Consider the following 10,521-nt stretch of genomic DNA (forward strand, 5'->3'; position numbering starts at 1 on the left):
TACACTGCTTAGAGGCAATTGTTCTGCCTCTAAACAGTGTAGCGCCATAATTCGGCGCACAAGCCCGGTTTCCCCTTCGTCTCCCCAGCCCTGTTAGCCTCCTTACCAAAGAGGCTAATAGGGCATTTGAGCCATTCCATAAATATGGCACACGGCCGGCGTCTTGGAATGGCGCTAGCGGGCGCTATACTTTTTCACGCAAAACCGCGCTAATGCAGTTTTGCGAGAAAGAGTATAAATCAGCCCCTCAGTAACCTTACTCTGCGTGACAATAGCACCAGTGCTTAGGAAGTAATGAGTGGTGTCAAGTACAATATTGCAATAGGTTATTATCACTAATCACATCTCGGCATCCGACATATCATGTGAAATATAATGTTTCCTACTGAAATACACAGACGTCTTCCAGTTTGCGTGCATCGTCTCATTGACTACGTGGGCTAAATTTGAAGCAAAGGCCGTTAGAACAAATTTGAGTACGTTTAATTTTACTTGCATCCTTGTAGAACAGCGCCATCTGCTGGTTGAGATTAAAATGCAGTGCTTCCAATTTATCATATGTATGAAATACAATTCTAGTTAGTTAGCATGCCAGGTTTTTTGCCATTCACTTATAGTGCCCATATCGAATATGCTTTATTGCAGGTAGCTGCTGGGTAAAAAAAAACGTAGAAAGCGCATTGATCAGTAAAAGCTTGTATCTGTCCAACGACAGAAAGAAGCACACGTAGACGGGCGTGGGATCATTTCTTGTTAAATTGACCTTGGACCCATCATGTGTCCAAAAGCATCCACAAATTCCATGTGTCAGAATTTATGCAAACTTATGTTGGTGATCACACGTCTATCAGCATCTGGTTGTACGCACAGCAGCCAGCAGGTGAGGTAAGGGCATGCGTTTGGACGTGTTCAGCTGCCATCCTCCGTTCCATTTGAGCAAAAGCTGTTACTGAACCTGTATATTTTATATTTGTGCATTGTTGAATTATGAAAGGATAAATCAATAGAATATCTAGGGAATGATTCACAAATATATTTTCAGCAATAAATATTTGATTAAAGGTGAAAATACGTTCATTTACACCTTCCAGGAATTCATGAAAGGATTTCTCTGCCACAAGTGCAGCAAAATATGCAATCCTAAACAAGGGGCAGGGAGTGAGAGTCTGTCAGGGGAGTTTGCGAACACTTAAAAACATACAGGATTGTTGTAATTCAAAAACGTCAATTTTATCCTTCCAATGGTCAGATTTTTTTTAACAGTTTATTTAAATGTGATCACAGCAAGCCACCATCCCTTTGATGTCATCTATTTGTAGTGAGCCGCAAGTTGTGACCTACCTTATTAATATTGATGAGGTAGGTCAGAATGGGAACCTCTACGATTTGGAATTTTGAGGGTGGACCTATTAGTACATAGGTCACTTTGCAAAATTATTTTCCATTCGGGAAAAGTGTGTGCACAATTTGCAACCACCTTTCGCAAATAGAAATTTCAGCCACTTTATGTGCACTTTCTGAGTGGGTTCCTTTACTCTTTTGTTTAAATGTACTTTTACCTTTTTATCTTGAAATGGGATTCTAGTATTCATCTATGAAAATAATATGATCATAATTGGTAGAAGGTATGTTTCAGTGATCAGTAAGGGAATATTACACCGTGGATATGGTTTTTTTGCCGCGGTATTTGTTCAGGTGTATTTGGTTTAAAAAAGTATTTGACAAAACCATGACAGGTTTAGACCTAAGGGAAAATCACATTGAAGAGAAGTTGTGATTATTGGACTTGTTTCTGTGTAAAATCATTGATAATGCACATAATTTCCGACAGTAAACAGTCTATTTCTCTTATCAATCTGACCTCATGGAATGTGATCTCGTGGAATCTGACCTTTGTATTGTAGTAACGTGTGAATGTGATTTTATTACTACAGTCCCTTAACGAAACATGTTACTGTGCAGCATGTGGCCAAATAAAATGTTACTTTGAGCAAGTCTAAAGATAAACATGCATTCACCCATTTATGACTGCACACCAAAGGTCATATTCCATGTTATTATGATCCCGGGTCACAGATTGCATGTTACAAGCTTTTACTGGTAAAAACATTTCAGCTAATACTCACAAGTCTTATTGGGCATGATTTGAGACCCCTGAGTTAAGTTAAGCTGGTGAATCCTAGTTCTGGTTTTAATTACTACACGTGAAAAGCATCAAGGCATAAATTGTGCATTCAGATCCATACAGGGTGAACTACTATTCTGGGGCTTGATATTGAAATCACACAACTTCCCAGCTAGTCTTGTTTCCCACCATGCAGTTCTGTCCTATCCCCGTGTGTCAATGCATTAACAAATACAATTGGTTCTGTCGGATAATATAGTTAGAGCCAAACCATTGAACAGGAGTGAAGATCAAATAGTTTTTCAGAAACTACACGGTCACAGTATGTATAGGATGCCATACATTCAATAAATACGCGAACTGTATGAATCAAAATGAAAGGCATACACACGGGTCCATTTACAGCATAGAATGTATTCAAACAGTGTATCATTCAGATTGGTAAATGATGAACCATATACAATTGGGGAATTGCTTCATATGTGAAAAAATGCACAGATGCACAAATTGCAGTTGCCGGGCCCTCAAGAAAGAAAACAAATTAAAAAAAGAAGACAGGGTGGAGGAGGAGCAATAGGGGCCCTAAAAGCAGGGAAGCAACTTAACTCCGCTTAGTGGATTGGTGCAGTATTGAGAAGGGAGGGGAAGGACCCAAATGGAGACGCAGTGGTAAATGAGAAAAAAGCCAAGTGGAATGGGGAGGGTCAGGAAAGCAACAGACAAGTTGGTGGGGCCGAGGCAACATGCAAAGTGTGGGGGTGGGAATGTGAGACAGAAGCAGCACATGGGGTAAAAAGCAAGAAAACACATTCTCATAAAGTGCCGAAGGCAACAGAAAAAAGTAGTCCCTGATTACAAGCCAGCTAATGATAAGCACAGAGCTGACTGTATCTTTTGGTATTGTACACAATAGGGGCCAGATGTAGGAAACAGTTTGCGACTCGCAAACGGCAAAATTTGCCATTTGCGAGTCGCAAACCGGAGTTTCCTATGCAGAAATGCATTTTGCGAGTCGGAACCGACTCGCAAAATGCATTCCGACTCGCAAATAGGAAGGGGTGTTCCCTTCCTATTTGCGAGTCTGAGTGGTATGCAATACCATTTGCGACCGCGTACGCAGTCGCAAATCGTATCGCAGTTACCATCCACTTCAAGTGGATGGTAACCCACTCGCAAATTGGAAGGGGTCCCCATGGGACCCCTTCCACTTTGTGAATGGACCCAAAAATATTTTTTCAGGGCAGGGAGTGGTCCTAGGGACCACTCCCTGCCCTGAAAAAATACCGAAACTAAAGGTTTCGTTTTTTGTTTTAAGTGCAGCTCGTTTTCCTTTAAGGAAAACGGGCTACACTTAAAAAAAAAAAAACTGCTTTATTGAAAGCAGTCATGAACATGGAGGTCTGCTGACTACAGCAGGCCTCCATGTTTGCGAGTGCCTATACTCGCTATTGGGCCGCAATTTGCGACCCACCTCATGAATATTCATGAGGTGGGTCATTGCGACCCCATAGCGAGTCGCAGTCAGTGTCTGAGACACCGTACTGCATTGCAAATTGCGACTTGCAATTTGCGAGTCAGATGGACTCGCAAATTGCAAGTCGCAATTTGCAATATTGCTACATCTGGCCCCATGTCTTTTAACAATAGACAAAACTTAAAAATTTGCCACTTGCAAAAACGAAGGGCTTTATTTTTCAGAGCTGCTAAATTAGCGAATTTACTGTGTTTCACAGAAAACAAAACAAGTAGCAATCTTGTGGTAGGATGCATTAGTTGTGCCAGATGTTCCAGTTTACTTGAACTGTAGAAGCATTAGAACTCCATCTAAAAAATCAACGCACAGGCAGACGTTTTGAATACTTGTATTACGTTAATGAATTAAGAATGCTTAATAACAGTGGGTTTCTATCCTGTTTTACAGATTTTGGCCATTATCTCCATCCTGTTCATCGTCCTGTCAACGATTGCATTGTCTCTCAACACACTACCAGAACTTCAGGAAATTGATGAATTTGGCCAACCTAATGACAACCCACAATTGGCACACGTAGAAGCGGTCTGCATCGCGTGGTTCACCATGGAGTACCTTTTACGTTTTCTGTCCTCACCAAATAAGTGGAAGTTTTTCAAAGGGCCCCTAAATGTCATTGACTTATTGGCTATCTTGCCATATTATGTAACTATTTTCCTCACAGAGTCGAATAAGAGTGTGTTGCAATTCCAGAATGTCAGACGTGTGGTGCAGATATTTCGTATCATGAGGATATTGAGGATTCTTAAACTTGCCAGACATTCAACAGGCCTGCAGTCACTTGGATTTACTTTGAGAAGGAGTTACAATGAATTGGGATTGTTAATATTATTTTTAGCAATGGGTATAATGATATTTTCCAGCCTAGTATTTTTTGCTGAAAAAGATGAAGATGCCACCAAATTTACTAGTATTCCAGCATCCTTTTGGTGGGCCACCATTACAATGACCACAGTCGGATATGGTGATATTTATCCAAAAACTCTGCTTGGGAAAATTGTTGGTGGCCTGTGCTGCATCGCTGGAGTGTTGGTGATAGCCTTGCCGATACCAATCATTGTGAACAATTTTTCGGAATTCTACAAGGAGCAAAAGCGTCAGGAGAAAGCCATCAAACGAAGGGAGGCATTAGAGCGAGCTAAAAGAAATGGCAGCATTGTTTCCATGAATTTAAAAGATGCATTTGCTCGCAGTATGGAGTTGATCGATATAGTGGTGGAAAAACCTGTAGAGGGAGAGGACAAAAAGGACAAACCTGACGATAACCATCTATCTCCAAGTCGGTGGAAGTGGGCAAGAAGGACAATGTCTGAAACAAGTTCAAATAAGTCGTTTGACAACAAGTATCAAGAAGTTAGTCAGCATGACTCCCAAGAGCGTTTGAACAATGCTTCTGCCAGTCCACAACATCTAAGCGCTCAGAAACTGCAGGAGTTATACAATGAAATCACAAAGACACAGTCTCAGCCTAACCTCAATGCAGGAATCAAGGATGCTCCTGCCAGTGTTCCTGCGTATGAAGAAGAGATAGAAATGGAAGAGGTATCATCCAACAAAAATCAATTGGCAGTTGTCAATACAGAGGTTATTACTGATATGAAAAGTGTATCTAGTATTGACAGTTTTGCCAGCTGTGCAACTGACTTCACAGAAACAGAAAGATCTCCAATTCCACCCTTCTCTGGCAGTACCACTGAAATGAGATTCCCGCCAGTATGTCTTGCTGAGGAAGAGAACCCCTGCACGAAGAGTTCTCAGTTCTTTCCTCGTTCAAGAAACAGGAATTTTGCCCCAAAAGATGTTACCTTTGAATACATTGCCTCGCCTCCCGATATGAACAGTGATGACAGTAGCACACAAGCTGTAATGCACTGTCCTCTACAGCTCGACACGGTCATGGAGAGCCCAGAAGGCTCACTGAAAATGAGCAACCCGTTCAAAGGAAGATCACTCAAGGTAAATTTTACAGAAAATAGATTAAATTCTCCATTAACTATTGGCAGACCATCACAGATATCAGACATAGATAACTCTACATCCACTCCTCAACATCCCAGCACCAATCCCCTCCATGAATTTTCTCACCAAGGAGAAAGGCCGCTCATAAGCACAGATGTCTCAAGTATTTTCCAGGGATCTCTCACATCCTCACCCACTCTGATTCCAAAGCAAAACCGTTTTGCTGCCTCTTCTCAAAGGAAAGCAAGTTTCAGTGAAATAGACACAGGGGAAGATGAAGACTTCTTGGAGCTACATGGAGCAAAGCGTACTCCGCATGATATCAAGAAAAACTGTTTTGTCGATTCGCACATTGAAGGTAAAAACTTAACGGAAGAAGCCACAGTTGTGTCTTCCTCCCCTCAAAAACTTGGTCATAACTGCACTCAGAATCCATATATTGCAGGGGGTGAAGTGCAAAGAGACAATGTTCAAGAGGGACACAAGATGGAAAACCATGTATTTACTCCGGAACTTCATTCGATTCCGGGGGAAACAGGTTATTGCCCCACTCGTGAAACCAGCATGTGACTAGTTATCAGAGCAATAAAGACTTCTTTCTTATGAGCAACAGGGTCGGTGATGCCTGTGAACTAAACATCAGAAGCCTAAAAGAAGTGCATACAGTAAACTGTTACTCTGCATGGCATGACAAGATGTATAGTTTAGGAAGTACTGTTTACCTATAGAGTTCAGGACTGCATTTTGTAACAGGAAAAGGACAAGGCGGCACCCCCCTCAAGATGGCGCCTGCGCGGGGCAGGCTGACATTTGTGATCCTTTCACTGCTGATGATGATTGATTTTAAATAATTTCAAACTTTCTTAGTTTCCATGACTCTTAGAAAATTGCACAAGAAAGGACTCAATGTCAATGCATGCTTACATAAGGGTGTTAATTCTGGTACTTTAAGCTTAAAAAGAGAAAACGTGTACATACTTAAGGGACAAGAATGCTAAAGTATCCAGAACACATGGAGTTTACGGGGCACAGGCACTTCCTTCACAGCATGCAGCCTGGAGGATTTGTACAGACTTATGTTGCAAAACTGCAACCTTTACTTAAAGCATCTCACGTTACGTATCATGCTTTCTGTTGAACGCTCGTTCGTATGTTTGTCAGTGTGAATAGGTAGATTGTTTTTAATTTACTGTGACAAATCATTGCGTTTTTGCTTTGCATAAACTATGTTAATGCATCTGTACCACGCAGAAAAAAACCTCAAGACCAGTCAAGAATTAATGACCAGAAGTAGAAGTGTGAAGAGGGGTAGATATCTAATACCAAAATTGCCAAAATTCACCAACAATGACACTGTTCCCTGAAGAAAAGGAAACCTCACACCAAATACGATTAAGTTTGTAGCCCTGAATAGTGTCAATGGCTATGAGCAGTTGCACGTCTTTATTCCACTGCTTCTTTCCCTTATGCGGGAAAACACTGTGTCAAAAAACCTTTATTTTTGTTTAGCGCGGTTTCAGAAAATAGTGGAACAGACCTGGGCTATGCCTACACTGCCACCTTGGTTCATAGGAGCCGTGGAGGCATGTAGGGCTGTACAGCTGTTGGAACTGGAGGGTGAAGAAATTAAAAAGTTGGGGGTGTTAGCTAGTCAGATTCAAATGTGGTTGGCGGTGCTGGAAATGCAGAAGCTGGTCTGTGGTTTCTAGCCTCAACCTTGCATTTTCCGAGTGCTACCTTCGCTGCGATATGGTGCAAGAAACTGCTAAGAGTTCCCATCGAAAGGAGTCCGTCCATGTGTGGAATCACTCTGGAGGCATTAAAAGAACTCAGTACAGTGGCCTCTTGTGTTGTACTAGTCTTGGGTGTTGAGAAATGGAGAGGAGAAATCCAAAAGTAACGTCTGACATTTTGATAGGCTGAAAAGTGAGGTGAAGTAAATAAGCAAAATGTTTGCAACTCCTAAAATGTAGTAAACAATGGAGAAGCATAATGTTGAGGCGAACACCAAGTAGGGATTCTAGGTGCTGCAATGGGTAGTCTTGATTGGCCTAGTGGTTCTGTTCCAAAGTCACTGTGTCAGTCCTTATGCCACAGAGCTGCTTCTCAACACAGCCGCTAAAGGTAACATGCATACACTAATGATGACATTTTCATGCAAATAAGACTTCTGCCCAAATCAGTCATCAAGACGTAGGTCCTGATTTAGAGTTTGGCGGAGGGGGTTACTCTGTCATAAACGTGATAGATATCCCGTCCGCCATATTACAATCCCATAACTGCCTATGGAGGTCAAACTACGGCTGAAGGGATATCTGTTACATTTGTGACGGAGTAACCCATCTGCCAAGCTCGAAATCAGGCCCTTAGACTCAAGGACACTTTTCAACTTGTTTCTAGTTTTGAATTTTAATATTTCACTCACAATAGGCTCTGAGAAGACTCAACAAGAAAACAAGGAACATTACAGTTTTTTTCGTTTTCTTACTTCAAAGCTCATGACTGCAGATGAAAGCAAAAACTGGTCTAATAGTCCTTCGATTAAAAAGAAAGCAGGAGGGAAACTCCTTCAAGAAGGTAAACCAAAATAACAAAAGCTTATATATTACAAATAGCAGTAGGCTACATAGTAAACTGCACGCCATGTTTCTGGTTTTGTGAATAGTGTCTGGTCATTAACTCTAACACGAGTATAATATTTTGCTTTCAGTTTCTCAACAGGATGTTTTGCTCCAATAATTTTAATGAAGTTTTGTTGCACACCGCTTACATACCTTTTATAACTTTGTCTCACCATTTTGAAAGTTAACTCACAAGTATTTTATTGTCTCCTGTGTTGATTTACAGTCTTGACCCATTGATGTTGTCAGTGACTCACAAAATTCCAGTCAACGTTTCTTATTCTGAAAGTGTTGGATTGTATTTTTTAAGTGCTGTACAGTTTTTAACCAAGGACAATTATTCAGCCAATTATTTTGTAGAAGAAAAAGCAAAGCCGAGACCCACTGGAATCAGCATTCAAAGCTCTTATAGAGAACTGTAGTATGTAAGCCATAACCACTGCATTTGTAATGCCTCGCCATCATAACACAACGCAGTCTGAAGTATGACAGGACATATGAGACGTGGCCAAAGAAGGAGGAGAGGACGGAGAGACAGAACAGAATGACAATCGAAACATGCTTGCTTGAGATTTACTGTTTTGCTTTATGTTTACATTGTCTTAATAAATTGGGTTTCACATATAAAACAGGATGGGGGTCACAATACATACACATCTGTCTTCACCACCATGATTATAATTGGCACAGTTTTCAAAATGGTAAAATGATATGAATGAAAGCCATTGTTTATATATATTAAAGTGTAAATCATTGGGAAAAATAATCCATGAAAATACTTTACAAAACAAAGAATGATTGGCAATTCAACCTAATTTTGTTTGATTGAATTAGTTGTTATCCAAATTTCATTGAACCCTGGCCACAGTTACTTAATATCATCATAGCCACTTCTGAGCACATGAAAGTTTCACAGGTCTAGGAATGTTCATTTTGCAGAGAAAAGTGAGTCACAGTGTCACACAAAGAGACTGCAAATTCAATTACACGATGCATGGTTTGTATGAAATTAAGTGAAAAGAGATTTCAAATGTTGATCTTTATGGAATACTTCTGAGCTTGGAAACCATACACCTGGATGATCAGAATTCCATCTGAAAGGAGAAACACATCCTAAGACCAGAGTAAGTGATTTTAACCAGTGTTTATGTGCTCATTCATGACTTCTTAATAGGAGCTGGATGGATCAATACTTTGACTTACTATCTGTTAGTTATCAAAGCTTTGAAATTCTCTGGAAATAGATGCTAACTGCTAAGAACTGTTCCACGTATGACTTGTTCAAGGCTCTCATAAACATAACTGATTTTGAACAATTGAAATGCTTCATTGTCTTCTGTTACTATACCATGGGCAGCTCCTAGTTACATTCTGTGGGATCACAAAGGACATATATTGGGAAAGTTCTCAGCTCAAAGTCTGTAGAATACTGCACAAAACAAACAATCATAGCACAGAAATATTTTAGTAGAATCAAATCAAACTTGGTGTCAGATCCCTATTAGGTTTCATGTTAGTACTCCTGATTTCCACAGTATGTATGTCAGTGCAGCAGGTGCAAGCACAGTGATGACATGTGTAGCCATAATCACATGTTGGAGCAAATACATTTTTAATGCTTGTTATTAGTTTTATGTGACGGGACAAGACTTCTCAGGTTCTCTCACACAAATATTTAGGTACTCTAATGAGAAGAGGCAGAACTACAAACCCATTTTCAGCCAAACAAAATCTTGTGATATCAATTGTATTGGTGAAAGAGTCTCTGCTGCCTTTCTTCATGGCCCACAGGCATATGCTCTTGTACATATGTCTCGAGATGAGTTCTCTTTTTGTCTCATGACCAACCTGGACTTAGTTCACCTCTGTGTGCATCATCACAGTCTTCCTTCAACTTGTGTGTTGTATCTACTTTAAGGTAATTCTCCATGAAAAGTTAAGCAGACTCAAGGCCCACACAGTCACTTGTAGGCCAAGCCCTGTCTTTGTTTCCAGTGACTTGTTCCCTTTGCTCAACCAGAATACATGGAACTGCTTAGAAAGATACCATTGATCTGTATTACCTTGGCTGGAGAATCCAGTTGGTTGGCAGACCCCATTCAACAAAGCTCCATCGTTTGCTTTTAGTATACAGGTGTCTCAACTTTTAACAATCAACTGAAATAAACTACAGCAGAAAAATCAAGAATGGCTCCACCAAAATCATAAGAACCAATTCAACAAATGTTGCACATTCATGTTGCATGGTAAAATATACATGGACATCCCAGTTCTACAGTGCTAAT

The 10,521-nt window shown here is 40.5% G+C and overlaps 1 protein-coding gene across 2 annotated transcripts in view; it reads left to right on the forward strand.

The window, feature by feature from the left end:
- The window catches only part of KCNB2 (potassium voltage-gated channel subfamily B member 2), a 526,354-nt gene extending 516,796 nt beyond the window's left edge, over window positions 1–9,558 (forward strand). For both annotated transcript variants that reach the window (XM_069220350.1, XM_069220351.1), the window contains exon 3: window positions 4,047–9,558. In XM_069220350.1, coding sequence (XP_069076451.1) covers window positions 4,047–6,185 — 2,139 coding nt within the window. In that variant the 3' untranslated portion in view covers window positions 6,186–9,558. The remainder of the gene's footprint in view (window positions 1–4,046) is intronic.
- Window positions 9,559–10,521: the final 963 nt, after the last annotated feature.

This window comes from Pleurodeles waltl, chromosome 2_2, assembly GCF_031143425.1.
Source record: "Pleurodeles waltl isolate 20211129_DDA chromosome 2_2, aPleWal1.hap1.20221129, whole genome shotgun sequence".
Taxonomy (NCBI): Eukaryota; Metazoa; Chordata; class Amphibia; order Caudata; family Salamandridae; genus Pleurodeles; species Pleurodeles waltl.